The sequence below is a fragment of the Vigna angularis genome, chromosome 9 (genome assembly GCF_016808095.1).
Source record: "Vigna angularis cultivar LongXiaoDou No.4 chromosome 9, ASM1680809v1, whole genome shotgun sequence".
Lineage (NCBI taxonomy): Eukaryota > Viridiplantae > Streptophyta > Magnoliopsida > Fabales > Fabaceae > Vigna > Vigna angularis.
Genome location: NC_068978.1, coordinates 19,307,141 through 19,335,071, shown reverse-complemented (window position 1 = coordinate 19,335,071; position 27,931 = coordinate 19,307,141). Strand labels below are relative to the sequence as shown.

The following is a 27,931-nucleotide window of genomic DNA, read 5'->3' as shown; positions in this document are numbered from 1 at the left end:
AAGCTTATTCAATGGAATAACAAGTTTCAGCTTCTCCCCTGGAACCTCAACTTCTGGGACAACGTGAAGTAGTCGAGAAGAACACCGCCAATGTTGAAGAAGAGGAACTTTTTGAGATAGGGCATCATCACCATAGAGGAACCCGTGTCCTACAGCCTAAGCTTAAGGCCTAATCCAAAGTAGGTTGGGACCCACATCTAAAGCATATTGAAAGCTTAAGGCCTAATTCAGAGAGAACTGAAAATAGCTTTTCTTATGCTTTCCCATTTCCTTGTTCGTGCCATTTTGCTTGGTTTTCTTCAGGTACACTAAGTTTAGCAACACTCTGCTTTCTTCTCAGTTTTTCCTTCCCTTTCAGTTTATTGCTTACGATTTGGAATAGTTACAAGTAAAGACACATCACAATTCTGGATCAGCCAATTCCAATAACACAGGTATATGTTGTGTTCCTTTCTCTATACCTTATATAATTTTCTACCCATATACCCTCTTTCTTACTTTCTTACTTACTTGAGATTGTAAGAAATTTTGTTGGACGAAATATGTTTCCTGCAATAATAAAGCTTAACACTGCAGCAGCTTCCAACAAGTAAAAAATGGAGAACATGCTCTGGTGAAGACTAAGAACAGATTTCCTCATTCTCAGTTTGTGGTAGACTCAAGGTATGACATACTTAATACCCTTCCCAGTTGCTTGCGCTATTTTTATGGATCCATTTGCTGAAATGAATACACAGAACAGATATATTTGGTAGCTGCTAAGCACTAGAAAATAGGTACAGATGCACACTTTACTATACAAGTAAATTTTTATCTTCTCTACTATTGTATATGATTAGCTTTACTTAATTACATGGTTTATAATGTGGTTTATTCTAACTGTTTGCCATAGGAAAACAATTTAAGACTCATTCTACATATCTAAAACTAAAATCACAATTTACGAACAAAATAAAAAGAAAATCATCAATTTAATTTTATTAAGGATTAATGATCTATTAATTATTAATTATTTTTCAAATTTTAATTAATTCTTTGACCTATTAATTATTAATTTTCAACTATGTATTTAAATTTGTCAAACTGATTTTGTCTTAAATAAAATAGAAAGGAGTATTTTAAGGTTAAGAGTAAGTGTTAATTTTGATAGCGTTGGTGTAGAGTTTGGTATACTAATTACCATTTGTGAAACATGAACGTTTGTTCATGAGAGTTAACTTACTAGTCTCGTGCATTTTCAAAGATGAATTTTACCATTTACTCTCCAATGACATGGTGATAAATGCAGCCCTGGGTGGTATAAATATGTGCTCTGCAAATTACGATTATCTTGGAAGGTTGCAATGATAACTATCAAAACTATCAATTTTATTAAAAAGAGGGTACACCGTGTTTCTTAAAGCAAATACTAACAATTGTCTTTTAGTTAGTATTTGGCTTTCGTTTATAGAGATAAATAAATAAATAAATAGGTTAATACCTTACTTATTGCTTTTAAATTTCACATGTCTTTCTGTTTTGTAAATCGCGGTTGTTTGATTGAGCATATGCAAATTTACTTGTGATTTTTTATTTAATAAAACATTTTTTACTTGTCATTATTAGTCACTAGATTGATTTATTTTTGCTGTGTTTTGTGTTTCATTGGTAAAGAGATGTAGTCGAGGAGGGTACAAGAAAAAGAAGTTGGAAGTATGGAGACTGTGTTCAAAATAATTGATCCAGTAATTGTTTTTCTATGGGGTCATGGTATTAAGCAGGTAACCTACATTTTTGGTTACACGAAAAATCTTGAGGAACTAAATAAGAAAGTTAAACGTCTTGGAGAAGAAAAAGAGAGGTTAGATCGTCAATGCATTGAAGCTAGAAAAAAAGGTCACATAGTTGAAGCTAGGGTTGAGGAATGGTTTGGGGAAGTGGATGAATTTGAGACTAGTGTTGAGAATTACAGGAAAAATGCAGGTCACAAGAAGACAAGGGGCCTCTATTATTTGCTTCCTTACTATAGGCACACACTGGGCAGACAAGCAAAGAAGATGGAAATGGAGGCTTTGAGGCTAACAGAAGAGTCCAAGGTTGACGAAGTTTCTCATGCAGAGAAAGTAACATCTTTTGATCTCACTTCGTCTAATTCTGGCTACATTGAATTTGATAGTAGAAAATCCATTGTGGAAGACATAATGACAAAACTTAAAGATCCCAATATGAAAATTATTGGACTCCATGGATCACAAGGGATGGGTAAGAGCACTTTAATAAGAAAAATTGCTAAGAAAGCTAAAGATGAAGGGTTGTTTGATAGGGTGGCTGAAATAGATGTAACTGTCAACCCCAATCCACTCAAAATTCAGGAAGACATTGCACATGTGCTAGGATTGTCGTTAGCAGGAGAAGGTGAAAATGTAAGAGCTTATTATCTAAGAAGATGGTTAAAGATAGAAAATCCTAGCATCCTTATAATCTTGGATAACCTTCATGAAAAATTGGACTTGAATAGGTTAGGAATTCCGGTTGATGATGATTATGACTTAAGAAAGAAGAATCAGTTAAGCATAAGGTCAAGTACACAGGGTTCTAAGAAAAATTCTGACCACACAGAGGAAGCTGCAACAGTCAAACAAGATGTAGGCAAATATCTAGAAAAAGCAAATTTTCTTGGTGATTATAAGGGATACAAAGTTTTGCTTTCTTCACGTTATAAGGAAGTATTTCTTGATGAGGTTGATGTTGAGTCAAAATTTTCTTTACAGGAATTAGATGACAATGATGCCTTGATTCTGTTTGAGAAGGTGACTGGAGGAGATAACAAAATATCTATGCCTAAAGAAGAAATCCAAAACTATTGTACAGGGTTGCCCATGAGAATAGTTAACTTTGCAGAGGCATTTAAAAAATGGAGTGAATTAGAAAACAAACCCACAATGGACAAATTTAAAAATCAAGGTTTGGTTGAGTGGAACAAGTCTTTGGAGATTCCTAATAACATAAAATATGACCTTCCAAAAAATGAGGAACTCAAGTTCATTTTCTTCCTTTGTGCTCAAATGGGCCACCTACCCTTAGTTAATGACTTGGTGAAATATTGCTTTGGATTAGGTATACTTGAAGGGGTCTCTTCCCTTAGTGCAGCTCGTGAAAAAATAAATGAATCGATCCAAGAGCTGAAAAACATGAGTTTGGTGTCGTACAAAAATCCTAATGTTCATTTCAATATGTCTCATATGGTTCGAGATTATGCTTTAAGTAATGCACCCATGGATCAGAACGTTTTTGATTTCAGAGATGGAAAACTAGATTATTGGCCCAATCTTGAAAAATGCATTTCTATTTCTATATGCAACAGTGACATTACAGATGGGTTTCCTAAAGTCATAAATTGTCCTCAACTTAAATTTTTGAAAATAGAAACTAAGGATCCGTCTTTGGAAATACCTAAGAGTTTTTTTAGCAGCATGAAAAACTTGTTAGTTTTAATATTGACTGGTTTTCATCTATCAAGCTTACCAAATTCAATTGAAGACTTATTGAACCTCAGAATGCTTTCTCTGGAGCGGTGCACTTTGGATTGCAATTTATCGGTAGTGAGAAAATTTAAAAAATTAAGAATTCTCAGCTTTTCTGGATCTCAACTTAAAAATTTGCCAATTGAGTTACGATACTTGGATAAGTTGCGATTGCTAGACATCAGTGATTGTTTTGAACTTGAGATTATTCCACCTAATCTTATATCTAATTTGACATGTTTGGAAGAGTTATATATAAGAAAAAGCTTGATCGAAATGTTGAAGGAAAGAGAGGAAAGCAAAGGTCATAATGCATTCCTTTCTGAGCTAGCGAATTTGCATCAGTTGAAAGTGGTGGACTTAAGCATCCCATGTGTTTCAATTTTGCCCGATCATTTATTCTTTGACAGGTTAAAAGATTACAAGATCGAAATTGGGGACTTTGAAATCTTTTCTGTTGGAGAATTTAAGATGCCCAATAAGTATGAAGAACTCAAAGTATTGGCATTACAGGTGAAGGACGACACTGATATTCACTCCTATGAAGGCATAAAGTTGTTGTTTAAAACAACACAAAGTTTGCTGTTGGGGAATGTAGGTGTTCAAAATGTTGTTAACGAGTTGAATATAGATGGATTTCAAGATTTGAAACACTTATCCATCATAAATAACAATGACATCAAATATGTCAACTCAACAGATTTGTCTAATTGTGTGAACATTTTTCCCAATTTGGAATCTCTATGCCTCTACAATATGATGAACTTAAAGATGATATGTGACGGTCCAATGACACTGGAATCATTTGCCAAATTAAAAACCATCAAGGTTGAGATGTGTTACCAATTGGAAACTCTCTTCTCCTTCTATGCTATTAAAACTTCTACTAGCTCAAGAACAAGTGAGATTTTTGAATGTAATTCTTACACGAAGAATTTTCTTGCTAGTTTAGAAATGATTGAGGTTTGTGAATGTAAATCTTTGAAGGAGATCCTTCAAATACCAATAGATTATGATAAGGTTGAGTTTCTCAAACTACGCACTTTGACACTCCAATCATTGCCATCATTTACTTGTTTTAATACCAAAGTCAAGAGATCTTGCTGGCCACATGCGATGGAGGCTCAAACTACAAATAGGGCTCACACGGAAATTTCTACTGAAGAAGATGACCACAGTGACAATGCGTCTCCTCTTTTTGGTGAACTAGTATGACATTACATATTTTTCATATTTATTTAAATAATTATCTCATTTGTTGTAAACATGTTAATTGTGTATATGTTTACAGGTTGAAGTTCCAAACATAGAGAACTTGAATTTATCCTCACTCAACATTCATAAGATATGGAGCAATCAACACTTGTCAAGTTTTCAAAACTTGATAAGGTTAGTTGTGAAAGATTGTGATAAATTGACATATCTATGTTCATTACCTATGGCTAGCAGTTTGAAGAAGTTGAAAAGCCTCATCATAAGTGGGTGTCCTATTATGGAAAATATTTTTGAGATCGAAGGAATTAATGCACACAAGGTATATATTAGTATAAATACTTTTTTGTTTATCTTTTATTTACATGTAATAATTGTTTGTTTTCATTAAAATGAAGGTTTGTGTCTTCCCTAAGCTGGAGGAAATCCACCTTAGCGACATGAAGAGATTAAAAGATATATGGCATACTAAAGTGAACATTGATTCTTTTTCTAGTCTCATTTCGGTGAACATTGAAGAATGCAATCAATTGGACAAGATTTTTCCGAGTCACATGGAAGGATGGTTTGAAAGTTTGATTAACTTGAAAGTTTCTAACTGCAAGCATGTGAAAGTGATTTTTGAAGTTAGTGATTCTGAAGAAATTGATGTATCTGGTGGTATAGATACAAATCTGCAGGTTATTCTTCTTAAAGACCTCCCAAAGTTGAAGGAATTGTGGAGCAAAGATCCACATGGAATTCTCAATTTTAAAAAACTTCGGACTATAGATGTAAGTAATTGTGATGAATTGAAGAATTTGTTTCCAGCTTCTATGGCAAAAGATGTATCAAAGCTTGAACGTATATCAATATTGCATTGTAAGAAGATGGAGGAAATTGTTTCAAGTAAAGATGCATCAGAAGCTAACAATGATCCATTAGAGTTTCCTGAACTAACCTATGTGAGATTACATGAGCTTGAAAACATCAAACAATTCTACAAGGGGAGACATCCAATAAAGTGTCCAAAGTTGAAGGAATTGAGTATGGACAAGTGTATGATGCTTAAAACATTTCAACAAAAAACAAGTGAGGAAAAGTTTGTTTTCTCAGCTGAAGCGGTAAGCATTATTACAACTTTATTACAGTAAATTTTAATCAAACTTTTATGATATGTCTGATAGATAGAGAATAAAAGAAGTATAATTAAAAATATGTAACGAAAATTGGAAAGAAAAGAAAATAGACGAAAACCAAAATAAAATTATTGATTGTGTATGGTTAAGAAAAATAAAATATAAATTAAATTACAGGAATGCTAATTTATTTTCACTGTTAAATTTTATTCATATTATTATTTTCATTTTTAGTGTTATTAAAAATATTTGGTTTGCTATTATTGTAGTAATAAAAAGTTTGTACTTTGTATAAAAATGATAAGTAATTTGTAGTGAAGGCTTTATGGTCAAATCTATATATATATAACATTTTTTTTAAGGTTTAATATCTTTTTTTGTCCCCAGTTTCGCTCGAAAATGTCAAATTAGTCCATCCTTTAAAAAATGCGTCAATTACGTCCTCACTTAATAAAATTTGCATCAATTAAATTTCTTCCGTTAAATTCGTACAAACGGCGTTAATTATCTTGATGCAAAATAATTAACGCCGTTTGTACGGATTTAACGGGAGGGATTTCATTGATGCAAATTTTATCAAGTGAGGACGTAATTGACGCATTTTTTAAAAGATAGACTAATTTGACATTTGCGAGCGAAACTGGAGACAAAATTGGGTATTAAGTCTTTTTTTAATTGAAGCTTATTACATTTTAAAACAATAATTATTATACATATATATATATATATTTGATTTGATTTTCCAGCATTAGTTTTTAATTAATATTAGTTGAAACTAATGGTTATAATTTTTTTAAGTACTAACATATCTTCAAATAAAACTATAACATAATTAAAAACGAGTTTTAACTAATAGTCTTTTATTTTCCACATACAGGATCTTTGGGATTTCTATTCTCACATTTTTCTTTAAAAAATCTTAGATCAATACATTCATGACATTAATATAATTAAATGAAATTGTGAAAAACATGATGTTCCTATTTTAGTTCATGATTTAAGTTTTCTAAAATGACAAACAACCAAACAAGAACAAAAACCATACATAATACTAATCATAAACAGTTATTATTCAATGCAAACTACAAAAAGCAAACAAAAATGCCTAAAATCAAACAAATTTGAAGGGGGTGTACTGGAGGCATTTAATTCATTCTTCTAACTATTTACTTTTAATGTTTAGGTATTTCCCAACTTGGAGTATATGGAAATTCACTTCGAGGAACCCCAAATTTTGTTATCCAAGATCCAAATGCACAATTTAAAAGAGCTTATTATCTTGAATGCAATCCAGCCCTCAGATCTTTCCTACCCGATTCTGTACAAAATGCCAAATCTAGAAAAGTTAACATTGACTTCCTATGATTATGAATCGCTAGAGTCACTGCAAAGTACAAACATTGGGCAACAAGACAGATTGGGAGTTGTAGTACGGTTGAAGCAATTGTTTATTCGTTCATCAGATATAAAGGATCTAGGATTTGAACGATACAAAGTTCTCCAGAGACTAGAGGTTTTGAGCTTAGAATTTTGCTACGAATTGGAAACTTTAGCTCCTTCATCTGTATCGTTGAGTTACTTGACATATTTGGAACTAAAGGCATGTAACGGATTAAGAAACTTAATGGCATCCTCCACGGCCCAAAGCATGGTTCAACTTAAGACTATGAAGGTAATCAACTGTAATAATTTAAAGGAAATAGTAAGCAATGAGAAAAACGAAGAAGGCAAAGTGAAGAAAATTGTATTCAGCAAATTGATCTCTATAGAACTTGTGAGGTTAAAAAACCTCGCAAGTTTTTGCAGTTACAAGGACTATGAATTTGAATTTCCATCACTGGAAATATTGATTGTAAGAGAGTGCCTAAAGATGGAAAAATTCAGTGAAAAAAGAGCAATAGCACCAAAGTTGAAAGATGTATTTGGTGTGGAAGGAGATCAAAAAGCCAAATGGCAGTGGAAAGGTGACTTGAATGCCACCATACAAAAGGTTTTCGATGATAAGGTACTTACTGTTTCCTTTATCTAATGCTATTTCTCCTAATTTTATGAACTTTTCTTATATGGGAAAAATATAAAAAATCATGATTGGTAATTATAAATACATTTTTTTGCCATACAAGCTTTAAATAGCAAGAATGTTGACTTTTTTTTAAAGATTAATTTTTTAAGTCCTTTTATCTATTTATTAAATTAGATTTCATTCTTCTATTTTTAAAGAATTTAATTTAATATTATTTTTCTGAAAAAGCATTCAATGCTATAAATCCATTAAACAAAAATACGCCCTGAACAACGTGTCCTATTTTGACACATACTAGGTGATTTTCACACAAGACGGTTACAAAATTTTCAGTATAATTAATAAATGGATTTTATATATTATAATTTATGTTTTTAAAATAAAAATAACACAATCTGCACAGTAATTAATTAGTTATTTAAAATTTAAAATAATTAAATTTTTAAAAAAATTAATTGTAATATAACACTTTTAATTTTATTACTTATATATATTTTTATTGTTATCAGTATGAGTACTTTTAAATTAATAAAAAAAAATTAATATATAACTATTTTAATAAGTTTATAGTATTACATTATGCTTGCCTAAAAAATAGTATTACTATTTATTTTATTTTATATTAATAGTTTTGTTAGAGTATAGTGAGTATATTAAATTTAATTAATATCAAAAACATATTTACATAGTAATTTGATTATTTGAATTTACACACCATTTATTACTGTTATTAGTAATAATGAATATATTATAAATGAAAAAATAATATTTTTAGTTATTTAAAGTTGTAATTTTAAAATAAAAAATACTAAATTATTAAAGTGATGGTTATAGTAAAAGTTTTTAACTTGAAATATGTAAATTTGTGTTTTCTTTAACTCTGTGAGGATAAAAGAAGTATCATTATATATTTTAAAGGTAGAGAATTAATTCAATAATTTGTCTGATTTACAGGTGAGTTTCGCATATAGTGAGCATATGCGGCTTGATGAATTTATTATAGAGCAACCATGGCATAGCAGTGATTGGGTGCGCCAAAAGAGCTTTGGGTATTTGAAAAAATTGTCTGTATGGCGATGTAAAACTCTAGTGCATATAATTCCATCTCATTTGCTTTCTTGCTTTCACAATTTGGAAGAGTTACATGTATGGAATTGCAGTAAGGCAGAGGTGATATTTAATATGAATGATGAGAACAGGGTGATGAGAAAACCTTCCGGAATATTCCGTCTGAAAATATTGTCTTTAGATAATCTAGCAAAACTGACGCATATATGGGACAAGGATCCAGAGGGAATTATTGGCCTTCAATTCCTAAAGGAAATAAGTGTTTATAATTGTGAGCGTCTTAAAAGTTTGTTTCCAGCATCGGTAGCCAAAGATCTTACCAGACTTCAAGTGCTTAATGTAACAGAGTGTAAGGAATTGGAAGAGATATTTAGGAAGGATGAAAGGAGTGGAGAAGAAGAAGGATCAACACAAGAGTCTGTGTTTCATCGTCTCACCACATTGAGGCTACAACAATTGCCAAGCCTCAAATACTCTATCCACTGCTCCAAACAACAGGTAATTCTCACAACTTTGCCTTTATGTGACCATTCACAATTATCTCTTATACAAAATTAGTGTAACAACATAAGAAAATAGAAGACATTTACAATCTTACATTCCTACTACTTAAGCATATTACAAAAATAAAATTAAATATCAACCAATTTTAGAAACTAAAAATAATTAATCACATGAGTAATTTAAATACTAATTTATAAATTAAAAATTATTACTTTTTAAAATAGTCTTTTATGAATAAAAAATTATAATTATTTTGTAAATTTGTCACTAATTATTTTATGACTAATTTATACATTAATTTCTTTAGTCGTTAAACCTTGTGTTGCTAATGTTAATAATAAATTTAGAATCAAATTCAGAAAGTAATTATAATCTTTTATTCATTATAATACCTAACTTTTAGTTTATAAATTAATATCTAAATTAGTTACTATAATGACCAATCAATTTATGAATTCATTCGGATTATATTTTCATGTGAAATTATATCCTCAGTGTTACGATTCTAGTAAGCTACTTGGTTCTCCCTTTCAGGGCAAAATAAGTCACTTATAGCTTAAAGAAATGGAATTCATTATCCTTAAACCAACTATAAGAACCTCCTTCGCTTTTGACCATCTAGACTCATTCCTTTACTTGATTTCTTGAGTCAAGTAAAGTATAAATATAACTTCCCATGAGTGTCCCCAATCAAATGCATAATACTAAAATTATTATGGGTTTTACCTCTTTCTTAGACGCACAATGTAACACCCTAAATTTCAAGGTGTCATGAGTTATTACAAATCGTATACTTTAAAATTTCTTATAGCATGGAAACGTGTTAAAAAGAACTCTTTATTCAACGTGCATAACTAATTCAAAACATAATGGTTCCAAAAGTCGTGTTCAATTACATTATTAAAAATGATGGAAATAAAGAGAAAATTCCAATTTTGTCACCCGTCATCTCTCGCATCTATCATGCTTCTGGAACATCTGTAACATTATCTGCTCACATATAACATAATATATGATCATCGTCCATAATTTCATTCACAAACACAATCACATATTGGGTAAACTGCCATTAAAACTATCATAATAACAAGATATAACACATTGATTATATCAGCCATAAACAACCACCCCATACATAGTAATAATAACAATAGGATTCCTAATCCTCTAACATTTCAAACATGTCGAATTACTCTATCATCGATCCCCGATCCCTGATCCTCGATCATTGACCCTCAATCCTTGACCTTTGATGTCATCACTAACATATCACACATAGACCCTTGATTTATCCACTCACTAGCACCTATGCTAACTACCTTACTATCACCATTATCGTAACACCACTATAACTCATATCATAACTAGGAGCATCTTCCATAACATAATCAATATCATAGATATATCACCATCATGACTATCCCAATCATGACTATCCCAATCATGAACCACACCATAAGCATCACCAAACCACGAACTCCATCATGGCAACACTCTATCACACTCTTGTACCCTACCTTACCCACTTGTAGTCTCCCTTACAGGCCTGCATTCATCTCTTTGTTGGCTTTCGACCTGTTCCCCTATCACACATGGTGAAACATCTATCGTCCCACCAAAGAAGATTCAACACTCAAACACCATTATCTTTTCTACAACTATTTGCCAAAGAGAATATCATTATCACCTCCTTTTCAACAACCAATGCCAAAGAGAGTACTCCCTTTTCAACAACCAATGCTAAAGAGAGCCGTAAAGAGTCTTAGGATTTACTAGCTACAACAAGTAGACTAATCTCCAACGCTCATGCTCATTAATTAGTCACACACACCCTTGTGCATTCCATCACAAATTCATGCTCCATCACCAATAAAAAACACGACCCTAAACACATCAACTATTCTCATTCCCTACACATCATCATGTTTTGTAGTTCATATGCTTGTCCCACATCCATTCTTCCCCAAAACGCTCTTTTCTAACAAAAATACACTGGGATAATTGATTGTCACTAATGATAATCGATTATTCTAGACAACTACAGTACCAAATTTTTAGCACTACAATATTTGAAAGGATAATCGATTATTAACCCAAATAACTAATTATTCTACTGACGAAACTAAAAAACAGCGTGCAAATAATTGATTATCACTTAAGATAATCGATTACTGTCGAACCTAAACACATTTTGGACAAACATCAAGTATTAAAAACACATGTACATAAACATCATCCCCAAACCACGAACAATCATACTTAACACATTATACATGCATTCAAGCTTCACATACCCTTGTAAACAAACCCAAATATATACATTACATCATTTGAATCATCCAAAACTCATCTTTATGCAGATTACCACCCAAACAAACCTATCATACTACATATGATCATCATACCACTCTTTACAATCGATATTTGCACAGTAAAACCCCCAAACAAGATACATTTGTCCCCTCTTAGCATTAATACATATTATCATAGGAAAACCTTATAAAACCATACATACTTTCATAGGAAAAACCTAACACAAACATGATATAAACCTTATTATCATGTAGAAACATCCATCATACATGCATATAATTCCTCACTACACCCAAATCACTTCTCATGTCAAATTTTGTACTGACTGGGAGCTTATCACAAAAACAAGAAACTTATTAAATGATAAGAAGAAAACAAAGGAAAGATAAAAAAAGAGTTCCCTTTCAAGCAAATCACATATTTAAAATATAGAGTTTTAAAAAGGCCTGTTTTAAAATAAAGAGAGGCATTTAATGGGAATACCTAGGTAAGCACCATTGGACATATGCAATCTCTTGTTAAGGACATAGTAAAACAAATTTTGGTCTAACTTCAAACCATATGACCGTGACCCTTGCTACACCAATCTAGGCACCAAAATTGTCATTCACACATAACCAACATATTCATGACAGATTGAGCTTCATGATTTTACAATAATAACTAACATTAATGAAAAGTTAAAATGTTAAAGTATTCAAGGATTTTAAAGTTAAAATTAGCTTTCTAGACAAGATGTTATCCTTTAACCCCTAAGGCACCTAAACACAAGAGATCACCTAAACCAACACCAAAAACCTCAATTAGAGTTTTAAGCCTACCATTTAGATAAAAAAGCAACAAACAGTCACCAAAAGTTACATGTCCTCTACGCTCTACATACAACCAAAGAAATATATTTCCTAAAATAGAGCAATACCAAACTTCCTTTGTTTGACACTTCGATCAACTGCTCATGTAGAACTCTGAAATGTAGGAAAACCATAGGAAGGGGAGAGGCGGGGGGAGGGGGGGAGGCAGAGGGTGTGTGAATAGTGTTTTAAATTCTTTCGCAAATCAACGCTTAATAACTATTGTAGGGGTTAGACGGTCTGCAATAGTTGTTAGATGTGTGTGTTTTCAATAAAGGATTTAGGAAAACATTTTAAACAAGAGAAACAATAACATAAGTATTTTTATACTGGTTCACTCAACCTAAGTTACCTGTCTAGTCTTCTTTAAGACCTCTTGAGTGTTCCACTAATCTTTTTCAAAAATTACAAATGAGTACAAATCACTCTTGGTTCCCTTAGTCAACTTGACTAGTTCGACCTTAATAACTTCTGGTATCAACCCTAGACAAATGTCTAGATCGTTTAACTCAACTGAGTTAAACAATAAAAGTTTTTTAATTCACTTCTAAATTTACAAACACAATAAGTGTTTTGAATACGATTACATATTCAAATAACTCTTAGTGAGATGATAAATACAACACAATAAATTTGAGAACTTGTAAAACTCTTTCTTTTAAAATGAAGAGCTTTAGACGATGTGAGCTTTGAGATAGAGTAACAAAGTAAGTATTCAATGATCTTTCTTATATTGTCTCTTTCTTATATGTACAAGTCTTCTTTATATAGTCTTCTTTGAGAAATAACCAATGGACATAGAGTTGACTTCCAGATAGACTTCATAGCCTTTTTAAGTAGTTAGTCAGAGTCAAGTCTATGTTGTAGAGGGTCAATGTTTTATCAACTCTTTCTTTCACAAGTAGCTTGTATGGTCTTTCAGAGATAAAACATTCCATGAATTTGTATGGTCTTTCAAAGATAAAACATTTTGTTCTTTGTGTAGAGTTTCTTAATAAAATTTGGTTTTTTCATTACCTACACAAACAAAGAGAGCAAAGCATGTAGGTAAAGAATCACTTTTTCATACAACATGAAATGTTTTAAACATTGATGATTTTTACGCACGTTACATGTTTAAAACACTTTGGCTCATGTCAGCATCCTTTGATAAAAGCATCGTTTGAAGGTAAATTGTTTGACGTGTTACATTTAGATGATATAATCTTTAAACGCTTGTTTTATAAAGCTGTCTAAGCTTCAATGCATCGATTAACAAAGCTAACGTTCAAACATTTAGAGATTACAGTATTTAGACATTCTGTTAATAGTTCTATAGGCATTTAGCATCTTTTTGTGTCAATGCTTTAGACGTGTTTGAGATGTCAGATAATCATATATCATTTGATAGCGTTAAGTGTTTTACAAATGATATTTTACATGATTCATTTTGTCAGACGCTTAGTGGCTCAAAAGTTTTAAATATTGAATCTTGAGCTATAGTGTTTAGCTCAACGTTTACTTGAATGTTTACATTAGATCAGACGTTGCCTTTGTTTGGATAGAATTTACTTTAAAATACTTCATTTATTATAAGTGTTTATCTGGTTCAATACTTTGGATAATTTAGTATTATTCTTTAGCACATAGAATTGTTAGACATTACATTCTATAAGAAATATTTCATTGAGTATTGTTTGTTTAACTTTAAAACATTAGTTGCTAAACAATCTAGTCTCTCTAAACAATATTGTCTTAACAAAGTTCCCTTTTTTGATGGTTAACAAATAAATATGCTAAACAAAATATATCTATGAAGATTTTATGTTAGACTATATAGTTAAGAACGTTTAATCATTTTATAGTCTACAAGATATATTCTAGAATGTTGAATATTAGGGAAATGTCAACGGTTTCAGAGTATAAATCATAAAATTTGTTTGATAAACATCAAGGGTTTATGCAATCATAGTATTAAAATTTGTTTGACAAACGTAAAAAATATATGGCATCAGAGTTATTTTATATTTTGACAAACATCAAAATTTTATGGGATTAGAGCTTTGTACTAAAGTTTGACAATCGTCAAGATTTTAATGGCATCAAAGTTTGATAGCATCAGAGTGTTAGAATCAATAACAAGGGTATACTCCCCCTGACTTTGGTACCTAAACAATGTTTAGTGTTTAGTATATTAAAATTCGATATCATTTAATGCATTCTCTCCCTTTATTTGATGCATACAAAGAACTTTGTTTAATATATGACTTTCTCTGTTTAGATTTTATATTTCTCTAGTGTTTAGCATATTATCCCCTTTAACAGTTTTCTACCCTTTAGCATATCCTTCCCCTTATACGATTTTTATGGCGTTTTATCTTTCTCCAATGTTTAGCATATTCTCCTCTTTAATAGTTTTCTCCCCCTTAGCATATTCTTCCCTTTATCATACGATTTTTTACGGCATTTAGCATATTAAAATTCTCCCTCTTATTGGATAATGATCAGAAAGGGTTCAGAACAAAAATTATCAAGGTGGTTATCAAATTAACTTAGTAAAGGCATAACATAATTATTAGACCAAAGATGTTGATTAGAGGAATATTACCAAGTATGCTATGAATGATATATGACTTCTATAAGTCAGAATCATTTAGACATATGCAATGCATCATACAATCAGAACAAACGTTTAAGCATATCATTGCAAGCATTAATTTAATGATAAGAGCATATATGATAGAGTGATGAATGAATTAAAGCATCTTACAAAGATAATGTATCAGAGCAATTAACAAAAATGTATAAGAGAAAAGCATATTCTACAAATTCTAGACTCCTTGAGCTTTTAAATGCTTTAATCTCCCTTTAGATGATATTGATTAGTGCTCAAAGGAAGATAAAGGAGGTAGAAGTTGTTGGGTTGAAGGTGGTTGTGGTGATGGTTTTGTAGTTAGACCAGGTAGATGAAAAAGTCTATGGGATAGGGTGTTTAAGTTGTTGGTCACTTCCATGAAAAAATATATGTTCACCTTTCTTTTCACCTTGATTGCACTAAGTTTTGCAATAGTGTTTGCAAAGTGTTATGACACGAGTTCATACACATGTTACAATAGGGCTGTAGAAGCTAGGTCAGGGTTTGGTAGGTAGGGCCATGGTCTTCTACAATTTGGCTTGGTGTTTGTTGAGATGGAGAGGTAGTGGTTGATGGAGGATTGAATGGTATCTCAATTATATCTTAGACATCTTGTTCTTCTTCAGATAGTTCTTCAATATTGACTACAAGCCTTGAATAGTCAGGATAGATGTTTTGAGCTACTATAGCATGTAAGTTAGCTATTATTGTAGATACAAATAGTTGCATAGTGACTTGGCTTAGAGCATCCTCAAATGACACCACATCTCTAATTGCAAGATGTGAAGTTAAGGTTATCACAGTTGGCAACTCTAGCAATAGGTGTTGACCATTTGCATTGTTATTAAAAGACCTAAACGCTTATTGCCTTAAGTTCTGTTCAACACTTTGAGCAAAGTATTATTTTCTTCCTTAAGTTTTTCTAAGCGTTTAGTATTTTCATTTTTTAAAATGAGTTTTTCATTTTCTTTCCTAATACTAGGTATATATCAAGAGTGGATTGTATTCGTTTGTAATATTTGAAAAAGATCAGTGAAACTCCTTAAAAGGTCATAAAGGAGACTGTATTTTAGTTCATGTTGAGTGAACTAGTATAAAAATATGTATTGCTTCCATTGTTTAAAATGTGTTTCTAAAATGCTTTATCTGTCTAACAACTATATCAAATCGTCTAACCCATAAAACAATTATTAAACATTGTTTTACAAAAGATTTAAAACACTGTTGAATCCCATTCTAGTATTTTCTTGCTTTTCAAGGAATGAACAATTTCAAATATTTATATTTAAATGAAAGTAGTAACTAAAATTATATTTTATTTGTTAGACAATTCGACTACAACATTGACTCCAACTCCAATTGCACAAACATCATCTCTCAACAACCGAAATGAAAAGCACTACAAAAATATCATAATTCAATCACGAAATGGATCACCACCACGAAAATGAAAAAAAATCACAGGTAATTAACATAATGTCAATATTCCAATTGACTTTAACAATCAATAAATTAATAAATGGTGGGAACTTGGAGGAGGAGGAAGGCATACATGAAAATGGGAGGAGAGGAGAGAGTGAGTGCTATGAATGATTAATTTGAGCAGGATCCAGAAGCTTGGAGAACCAACAACATTGTTGCTCTTGTTAGAAACTTGTCTCTTGCTTCTGCTCCCCCTTCGTATCCCTTTTATTTTTCGTCAGTCGTGGTGGTAGTGATTAAGGAATGGTTAAGCGGAGGAATAAATCCTTAGGATTTGTTGTTGAAACGAGATCCCAAAATCAGAAAAATAACACGTTAAATTAGATATAATCCCTTAAAAAGAAGGATGGAAAGGATAAGAGAAAGAATCCTAAAACATGATATGATTTTTTACGCAACTACAACAAAGGATTGGATGCATTTCGATTTCAAAATGTGTACGAACACTCTTATTAGGAAATTAGAGAACAAATGTTGTTGGAAAGTTGAAAAAAAAAAATTGGAATGTGAGAGACTATGCAGATATTACATATTATTAATTACTTTTAATTTTCTCATTAAATAATATTATCTATTTTTCTTATTTTTCCACCTACCTTAGGTAATACCCCATTCTTTTCACCTTCTCTCTTGTAGTCAATAATAAGGATAGGGTGTTGTAATCAACAATGTGTGGTCCAATAGTGGCTAGCCATGCAACACCTAAATTCAGATTAGCACCAGAAACTATTAACAAATATACTGGAAGCTTGAGTGTATGTCCTTGTAGTTTAACTTGGATCTCCTTTATAACCCCTTCGATAGACATAGCATTTCCATTCCCTACCATAACTTGAAGTGATGACATAGCCTCCACAGGAAGCTTTAGGCAATGAGCAATCCGTGGTTGTAAGAAGTTATCTGAACTACCACTATCCAGGAGTATCTGGATTGTCATTCCTTGCAATGAACCCGTGAATCGCATCGTTCCCACACCAGCAGCACCCTTCAAAGCGTTAAGGGAAAGATGATGTTCTAGATTCTGTTCTAAATCAGGAATCTTTGCAGCTGTATTGTCCTCCTCTTCATATGTACCTTGGATAAAAGAATATTGACGATTAGGAAAGCGGTGAGTGGCTGTGAACCGTTCATCACATGTGTAACATAAGCCTTTTTCTCTACGGGACTGCATTTCAGCAGGTGAAAGTCTTTTGACATTATGGGTTCTAATGGTTTGGGAAGACGGGCGTTGGTTTAGGGTAGGGAGAAGTGGTTGTTGTGGTGGATTGGTGTAGGATTGGTTATTGGAAGGTGGTGTGGTTTGGTTGGAGTGTCTGGAAGTGTTGATGGGGTATTGTTTAGGTTTGAAGGTGTATTTCTCTTCAAATCGGGCTAATGAAATGGCTTTGAGGATTGTGTTTGGGGCTTGAGCTATGACTTCTCTACGGATGTCTGGTTTCAACCCACTGATGAAACAATCAAGAAGGGTCTCATTGCTTACACCATAAATACGGTTAGCTAGAGCTGTAAACTGCACATAGTCATTTACAGATGCAGTTTGTGTGAGTTTAAATAAGGTGGATCTAGGTGATTCAAAGGGGGAGGACCAAACTCAAGCTCTAAAGATCGAACTAAGGTATTCCAGGACAGAATGGGGTTATTGTGTTACATCATTTGGTACCAAGGAACAACCTCTTTTTCAAAATGAATGGATGCTATGGTTAAACGACAGTCATCAGGAGTAGCATAATACTCGAAGAACTGCTCCGCTTTGAAAATCCATTGTAAAACGTCCGAGCCATCGAAACAGGGAAAATCAATCTTGACATTTCTCACCTGAAATGGGCCGTGGGTATGTCGAGAGTTCGTACCACCATGGGACATGTTCTCCTTCAAATCTTCAATGGCGTTACGAAGGTCTGCCATCTCTACAACATGCTCCCTTTCACGTTTCTGCATGAGGTCCAATATTTGCTTGAGATCATTTGAGAGGATGTGTTGGCCATGTGGAATGAAAGTACCAATGTAAGATAAAGGAAATCAATGCAACAGTAACGCACAGAAAATGAGCACCGAAACCGAAAGAATCAAAACCCACCGACTAAGGGTCGGTCTTGCCTTTTAATTGAAAGGAAATACAGAGTACAACGTGCTCTTTGTCAAGTATTCAGCAAAAGAAGAAATTACATCCAGAGAAAGAAAAAGAGAATTCAATCATTTGCCTCCCCTCCCAGAGGCCCACTACATTCCCCTTTTGTATCCCTTATTTCCCCATTGAAAATCCTTCAACCGTTTGCTCACTTTTCTCTCCCTCACGTGCTGTGGTCTGCCATTATTTCCTGCAGTAGGTGCCAGGTGTCCTGAGTCTCCAACTAACTCATCCTTTCCCCTTATTTCTTCTGCCCATTCTGCCCCTTCAGTCTCAACGTTCTTCTCACACGTTACAGGGACAACATTCATCATTTATTTCTTAAAAGTTTCTAATGGAAGACACAACCCGAGCTTGAAAAAATTGTATCATAAATGTAGTCGAAGGGAGAGTCATCTTTATAGTCCATAGAGATTGATTCTTCAATAAGACAAGGGTCAACAATAATATAGTTTTCAAACCCATAATAGCTTAATGTCTAGGCATGACAAAAGGGTTTAGAGGTTTTTGGTGGATGTACAAATACAAGTTTCTCTAACTACATCTAGTTTCACCCAAGGATATAGAGTGCGGTAATCTATGGAGAAGAAAGTAAGAAAGGGAGTAACAATGTGAAATAAGCTAAAATAAATCTTGAGCCTAAGGTTAGGGAATTATGTTAGGTCAGTTTTTTATCACTTTAGTCCACTATCATACGTGCAAGACAAGGATGAATTTGAATTGTTATCCAAATACTAACATCACGGATAATATTGTCTAGATAATTATACCCTCTTTAATAACAAATCATGATAATTAATAAATATAAGCAATATATTAACCTAGACCATTAACTATACCTCATTCACACCATCACTTTGGGAAAGAAACAATCACGATGTAATTAGGAGTGGAAAAATAGGAGGAAGACCCGTAGTTATATTTAAATGAATATAAATAATTGCCTCTCCATCCATCATGGAGAGGACTTACACATGGAATACTCCACCTAAAGATCTTTATACTTCATTACTAAAACAAGAGTTTCCATAACCCTTATATTTTATGAGTTTTGTATCCTAAAACTTTAAGTTAAGCTTGGAAACTTACTAAGAATAAGTTCGAAGATTTTTAGATAATTTCAGAATCTAATTGACAAACTTATTTGAATATTTGAAACGTCCGATAATTCTCCTACATCGTCCATTTTAAACATCTTTAGTTCTCTAATGCAAATCTTATCATCAAACCTATAAATGAAATTATTCCTTCAATTTCTTTTCATTATAAGGTTACTTGTTAATTAATAAAAAATTGCTTTTTCTTTCTATTCTATGTTAGTTTCTATAATCTTAATTTTGTAAGTCCTCATTTTTATTTTATTATTATGATTTTCTAGTTTTTTTTCCTATTTTCATGTGTTTCATCATCATTTTCATAATCATGAAAGATATATTTCCAAAAGTTTACAGTTCCAACAGATTTGGATGTGATGAAAATGAAAATCTAAATCTAATTTCTTTTGTAGGAGAGTATATCAAATTTGAGTGTGAGAGATATACAAGAGTTATGTCTTGGCTCAAGGTGCATTCCAAACTCCGACTTCGGTCTCCTAGAATCTCTAACTCTGGATAAATGCCAGTTTTTATCCGATGTACTCCTACCGTTCAATTTACTTTCTTTCTTAACTAATTTGGAAAAGTTGGACGTTCGAAACTGTGATTCTGTCAAAATCATCTTTGATGTGAAATGTACAACACAAGACAGAGAAGTGGCATATGTGGGACCAACCCTTCCTTTTTCTTTGAAGAAATTGACTTTAATCAACCTGCCAAAACTGAAGAATGTTTGGAATGAAGATCCTCAAGTAATTCTAAGCATGCACCATTTACAAAAAGTTTGTGTTAAGGAATGTGAAGGCCTTACAAGTGTGTTTCCACCATCAAAAGACAAATATCTTGTGAAACTTAAACATCTAGAAGTGAAAGGCTGTAAAAGATTGATGACTATTTTTGCAGAGGATAATATAGATCCAAGAACAAAGCTAGAGCTTACATGTCCCTTTGTGAGATCATTGGAACTTCAGGGTTTGTCCAGCTTCAAGTATTTTTACTACAACTCACTGTATTGTGAAATTTTTACATATCTAGAATCACATACCATGAATCAAGTCGGAACTGAAAAGGTATGTACGACTATTTTATCACTTCCCCTTCAACTAAAAATTAAATATGGAATCATCAGTTTCTTTAATTGTTTGTCATTGTTCGTTGTACGAATTACTGTGAAAACTAAAATCTTAAACTTTCACGTACAATGCCATATCGTGGTTAATTGTCACCAACTATAACTTATTACGAATCTCTCATCATGAAAGGCTATTTATGTCAATATATACAAAAGAGATGGATCTCTAGTTATCAAAATAATTACACTCTTTTTCTTGTGTTTTTCTCAGTTATTCAAGTGTTTGTCATTGGGGGAAAATGGAGTAGATATGATTTTGCAAAGAGAATTTAAGAGAAACATCCTACACAACATAAAAGCACTTACTCTCTGTTTGGGTTCAGATGTATTTCGATATAAAATTCTAGAAAAGGTTCCCAATATAGAAAAACTTGTGGTGTGTTATGGTTCCTTCAAGAAGATGTTCTGTCGTGAAAGTCCTGATAATGTGTTACAGCAGCTGAAAGTATTACGGTTGGAGTTTCTTCTTGAGCTGGTTTTCATTGGACTAGAGAACTCTTGGACTGATTCTTTTGTCAGAAACTTAGAAATCTTCGAAGTCATTAATTGTCCGAGTTTAAAAAACTTGGTATCATCCACAGTGTCTTTCTCCAATCTGAGGTGTTTGAAAGTAAAAAATTGCCCTAGCTTATCATATTTGTTGACATCCTCAACAGCGAAGTGTTTGGGTAAACTCAAAAGAATGGAGATAAAATGGTGTAATTCAATTGAAGAGATAGTGTGTAAGGAAGATGGGGAGGAATCAGATGAGGATGAGATAATATTTCCGCAGCTCATATCTTTGAATCTTGATAGTTTATCAAAGCTCACAAGGTTCTACAGAGGGAATTTAGGTTTTCCATCCTTGGAGGAACTGTCAGTAACATATTGCCCTGAGATGATAACTTTGTGTGTGGGTACTATAATAGCAGGCAAGTTGTTCCAAGTTAAACTTTTTGAAGAGGTTATTCAAGTGAAAATTGATATCAACTCTACTATGAGGAAGAAATATCTGAGAAAGGTACGTGTTTAATATTTTTAATTTAACATTTAAAATACATGTCTGATTATTGGTCAATATTGATATTTTAAGAGTTTGACTTTATGGCTTTTTTCTTTGTCAAACTTATTAGTAATGAAAACAAAAATAAAATACAATATTTTTTCCAGTTAAAATTTTTACTGAGAAGTTTTTCCAAATAAACTCTGCTAACTCCCAAATTCAAACTATGTAGTATGTTAAATGATTTTTGTTTTCACAAATAAGGTAAAAAATTACTAAATAAGGCTTTCATAATTGTCATGTTATTAAATTGTTTTAAAGAGGGATTATTATGGTTTTAAAAATATTAACACCGACAATCCAATCAGATATTTACAGACATATATATTAATAAATGATACTTTTATATTTTTGTAATTTGTCACCTTTATTTTATTTAGAAATATACTTTACTTTATTAGAACTCTAACAAGAGTTATAAAGACAGCTATACAACATAAAAATAAAAAAATTAAATAATTTTTAATTATAGGAAAGTTATTTATTTATTCTAAATCATGTTAAACAAAATATATTGTATCTTACAAATTTCCCAATAGTTTTCTATAAAATGCACCAAAAATACATTGAAAAAGAAAATCATTTATATGCAAAATGTAAGTTATCTATTATTCAATCATAATTATTTTCAAATAAATTTCAAAATAAATTACTTTAAAAATCATATTTAACAAAAACTATGATAAACTGATGGTTTGAAACATTGTCCCAATCACCCATACAAATTAAATTAAATTTAACTTAATTAACGTACTCATAGTAAATGGTAAGTTTATTAATTAAAATAACTTATAAATATAAATAAGTAGAACAGAATCAGATATTTTGTATATGCCATTTCAACATTAATTTAGTATCTTTACTAATAAAGGATGTTTTCAATTAATTTTAAATTTTTATTTATTAATAAATTGTTTTGCTTATATTTATTTTATTTTTAATTGCTATACATTTGTCATAAAGAATATTTCTTATTAAACTCTATATTTTAAAATATTTATACACAAATTTAGGATAATGTAAAAATAACACATTTTTAAACATATGTATGATATTTAAATTAAAGTAATAATAGAGATAAAATGAATCATCCGTAATCCAAATAAATAAATAAAAAGGATAAAAATAAAATAAATATACTATAATCAATGTGGCTTTTAAGGATAACCTAGAAATTATAAAATAAAAACTATATATAAAATGTGAAAGTTGACCGTAGAAACAATTTTCATTGTAAAGTCTGAATTCTTGATAATCCTTGTACAACATTAATTTCATATTTCATTTACATGTTCTGATTTCCACAGATTGCATCATCGTCCTGGAGTCTTGAATTCAGAGATAGGACAGACCTACAAGAGATGTGGTGTCTCTCACTTCAGATACCCCACTTTTGTTTCACTTACTTGAAAACCTTTATTGTGAATAAATGCAAAATTTCATCATATTCTGTGCTACCTTTCTCTTTACTTTCTTTATTACCCAAATTGGAAACATTGGAAATTAAAAACTGTGATTCTGTCAAAACCATATTTGATGTAAAATGTACAACAAAAGACACATCAATTACTCCTCTGAAGAAATTGGTTTTACAGAAGCTGCCAAATCTGGAAACCGTTTGTAGTGAAGTTACAGAAGCTAATCCAGCTCATCCAGAAGGAACAAATCCTATAATTACGTTCCCCTGTGTGTCGTGGTTGACACTATTGGATTTGCCCAACTTCAAGCATAATACTATATATGGCATTCATGATGATGCACCACCAACATTTGAGGTTTGCGCTTCTTCTTTTTTCAATAACATATACATTCTCACACATATGCTTTGTATCAAATATATATAATGCATTAAAAGTGTTTGAATCTTTGTAAACAATCTCCTACCAACCATCGAAATATTTCTCATTGTTTTCTTCCTATAGAAACCATTATTCATCTCATTTATCAAACTTTTCTTCTGAAAATTAATTATAAATATCAAAATGGTTGCCGCTTTTTGAGCAGCTACTTGGTCTGGCTAGTTCATCCTTTTTTCTCTTTTAAATGCTCTTGTTCACACATTTTTTATTTTATCTTGAAATGTTTCAGTTTTCCACTAATTGTTTGGTATTTTGTGTTAGTATTTTAAGGTTGTGAAAGGAATAGTTCATGGGATAGAGAAAATGTAAAAATAATTGAATATAGAGAAAATGTGGAGATAATGGAATGTGAAAATAGTAGTTGAAAGAAGTGTTGTAGTAGATGTTGGCTTCATTCAAATGGTAGAGTACATGAGTATTTATAAATCCATAGATTATTCTAGAATATGCTAGTCACAACTTATCTGTGAAATGTCCTAGATTTTTATCTATGTAGAATATTCTTGATTTTTCTTCTTATCTTAGACTTTTCTATAATATTCTAAAACTTGTATTACATTTCAGTTCTTCTATCCTAGGAGTTTCTACATTCGTCTAGAATTTGCATTACATTTTAATATTTTGGCATGAAAGTTCACAATTTTCAATTTTACAGAGTTGAATTTATGACTGTACAAACCTGCTTTTACATGGTTATTGGTTTCTCGTTGCAGCTAATTATACCCAACTTAGAGCATCTGACAGTGGGTAAAAATGAATTAAAGATGATTGTGGACGGAGAATTTCAGAGAAATCTTTTAGACAAGTTAAAAGTTCTCGGTCTGTGTTTTGATATTGAGTGCGATGAATTTCCGGATTATGGATTTCTACAACAGTTGCCAAATGTAAAGAAGCTTGTGGTGTGTAGTAGTTCATTCAAAGGGATTTTCTTCGATCGAAGACCAAATAATTGTGAACTTCTATCACAGCTGAAAGAATTACGGTTGGAGTCCCTAGAAGAGCTAGTTTCCATTGGGTTAGAGAACTCGTGGACCGAGGCCTTTGTCAGAAAACTAGAAACTTTTGAGGTCATTAGCTGTTCCAGTTTGGAAAACTTGGTAGCATGTACAGTATCTTTCTCAAATCTGATATGTTTAAAGGTAGAAAGTTGTGATAATTTGTCATATATGTTCACATCCTCAACTGCCAAAAGTTTGGGTCAAGTTCAAAGAATGGAGATAAACAACTGTAAATCAATTGTAGAAATCGTATCTAGAGAAAGGGAGGAAACAGATGAGAATGAGATAATATTTTCGCAGCTCAATTGTTTAAAACTTGATAGTTTATTGAATCTCCGATGGTTCTACAGAGGCCGCTTAAGTTTTCCATCCTTAGAAGAATTATCAGTAATAGATTGCGATGTGATGGTAACTTTATGTCCAAGTACGCTAAAAGCAGACAAATTGTCACAAGTAACAATTGGATACGATAATATTCCACTGGAAACTAATCTCAACTCTACTACGCTGAAGAAATTCAAGACAGAGGTATGTGTTTAAATTTTATTATGATTCTTGTCGTTATAAATACAGCATCTTAGAACACATTTCGTGATGTATGGACATACATCTGTAGAATTTGTTTAAATATGCAAGACGGCTTAGGACAACATTGAAAAATTATCATAATTTATTTAACAATTCATCAAAATAAACAGTCATGAATATCATACTTAAACTATATTAACCAGAGCCTACTGCAATTCTAGGCTACAGAACATATATATATAAATGTAATCTTATGAAACAATTATTCAAAATCATAGTCATAATGGATTCCTTTCATGTTTTTTAACTACTACATAAGAGTAGCCTACTGGAAGTCCAGGTGACAGAAAAAAAAAAGATGTAATTTTAATTATTACAAAATTTTGCTATAACTTCTAATTAATTTTATTTATAAAAATGTCCATATTCGTAACAATAAATTTTATTTATTTATTTACATTTTTAAACCTACCTAACGATTGACCAAGTTTTCATGTTAAGACAACTAAATAAAATTATAAACCTCAGTTCTTAACTTCTTTTTGAAAGTCTTGAAACTTGCAAAAGTGAGTATTTCATATTTGTAGAGTAGTAATTTAAAAGATATCGTTGACTCTTGTACATAATTAGTTTCATTTTTTTTTAATTCTTGCACGTGCAGATTTCAGAACTTGAAAAACTTGAACTCAAAAGCAGACCAAAACTAGCAGAGATATGGCATGAGTTCTGTTTCAGTGAGTTGGCCACATTGATTGTGGAGGACTGCCAATTTTTATCAGATGAAGTGCTACCCTTCCGTTTACTTCCTTTATTACCTAAATTGAAAACATTGCAAGTTCGAAACTGTGATAATGTGAAAGTCATATTTGATGTAAAATCTACACAAGAGAGATTAATTACTTTTCCTCTGAAAAAATTGGTTTTATCGAAACTGCCAAATCTGGAAAATGTTTGGAATGAAGATACTCGTGGAATTCTAAGCATGCGCCATCTAGAACAAGTGTTTGTTGATACATGCAAAAGTCTTAAAAGCGTGTTTCCAGCATCAATAGGCAAAGAGCTTGTGAATCTTGAAGATCTAGTAGTGAAAGACTGTGAGGGATTGATGGCAATTGTTGCAGAGGAATCTGATGAGAATGAAGAAATCATATTTAAGCGGCTTCAGGTTTTGGATCTTAGAAAATTAAAAGAACTGACGTGCTTTTGCGCTGGCAACTTCACTTTAAGTTTTCCATCTTTAGAGGAAGTCCATGTCATCGAGTGCAGCTCCATGAAAACTTTTAGTGCAGTCACCAAAATAGATAATCCGACAAGGTGGTACTATTCAGAATATGCGAGACCCCGAAAGGAAACTGATCTTAATTCTGCCCTGCACAGAAATTCTGAAGAAGAGGTATGCATGCTTTTATGTCTTAATCTTTGTTCCATAGAATTAGGTGTATGCTAATTTGTAACATTCTTTTTAATTTCCTTTTATCAAGTGGTATGATTCATCATTTTCATTAAAAAATACTCGACATTTTCTTACCTACAATTTATAAGTAGCTAGGCTATTCTCTTTTTTCAATGGAAAAGTTTAATTCAACTAATTCTCGAAGGGGAATTCAGTAACAAAGTCATAAACAAAGCTAGTTATTCGTGCTCTGAATTGATAGCATTATTTTTAGCGTAATGTTTTCTTGACCTGCATCGTTTTTAAGATTAACTTCTATGCGTTCTTTTGTTTTAAATAGGCTCTCGATGCCTCTAGTGCCATCATTTCAGTTATTCAATAGTTCATTCAGATGCCGATGGAGATAGTGACCACGGTACGTCAATATTAACTAATGCTACTAAAATTGGTAACTTTTTTTCTATGATGAGTGATACTATCATTTTCTCTATGTACGTGCAGGTGATGATTAATTAGAAGCAGTTTTTCACAGCATAACATATGGTTACGTAAGATTTGGTAAGTAATTTTGTATCAGTGTCATTTTATGTTTTATTGATATCTATTTAAGGGGATATTTCTTTGTTAATTTTTATTTATGAGACTATTGTACGGCATGATATTCGCTACAATACTACTTTTACTTCTTTTATAGTTTAATTTATAACTTTTTAAAATGGCTTTTATGAAAGTATAATTGCTTTTATAATTCGTATAGGTTGAGCCCCTGTTGCTGTCTCCAATATTGCATAAATTAAGAGGAGATTGATGAAGACATAAAGAATGGATGAAGATGAATGTGTCCCGATTTTATTACGTGTGATTGTGTTTACAAAAATGAAAAAAAAAAAAAAAAAAAAAAACAGTTGAAGATGAAATACATTATTATTTGTATTATGTAATGTGTGAGATTAAAAATGATGAACAGTCATGAATATTCATTAAAGGTGAAGTGATGAACTGTGTCACTAAATATTGACTGTATTTGCATGTGGTTATGCTGATTAAAAAAAATGTATGCTTGTATTCA

At 31.8% G+C, this 27,931-nt stretch overlaps 2 protein-coding genes across 3 annotated transcripts; one reads left to right on the top strand and one right to left on the bottom strand.

Moving 5' to 3' along the window:
- LOC108347139 (uncharacterized) lies at nt 1–27,931 on the top strand. Of its 2 annotated transcripts, XM_052868694.1 has the most exons (16): nt 1–179; nt 359–434; nt 577–663; nt 1,654–4,712; nt 4,795–5,037; nt 5,114–5,818; nt 7,017–7,838; nt 8,811–9,422; nt 20,324–20,980; nt 21,254–22,042; nt 23,392–23,859; nt 24,657–25,469; nt 26,131–26,862; nt 27,203–27,277; nt 27,364–27,420; nt 27,620–27,931. In XM_052868694.1, exons 4-14 carry the CDS (start codon nt 1,695–1,697, stop codon nt 27,242–27,244), a joined length of 8,901 nt encoding a protein of 2,966 aa, XP_052724654.1. In that variant the 5' UTR covers nt 1–179; nt 359–434; nt 577–663; nt 1,654–1,694; the 3' UTR covers nt 27,245–27,277; nt 27,364–27,420; nt 27,620–27,931. The 2 variants fall into 2 exon arrangements, with proteins under 2 accessions (XP_052724654.1, XP_052724653.1); XM_052868693.1 differs by having other exon boundaries at nt 1–434; nt 580–663.
- On the bottom strand, nt 17,247–18,818 carry LOC128194064 (uncharacterized). Its single transcript, XM_052868695.1, has 2 exons — nt 18,741–18,818; nt 17,247–18,620 (listed from the first exon to the last, which is right to left on the bottom strand). The coding sequence occupies exon 2, from the start codon at nt 17,857–17,859 to the stop codon at nt 17,281–17,283; it is 579 nt and encodes a 192-aa protein (XP_052724655.1). The 5' UTR covers nt 17,860–18,620; nt 18,741–18,818; the 3' UTR covers nt 17,247–17,280.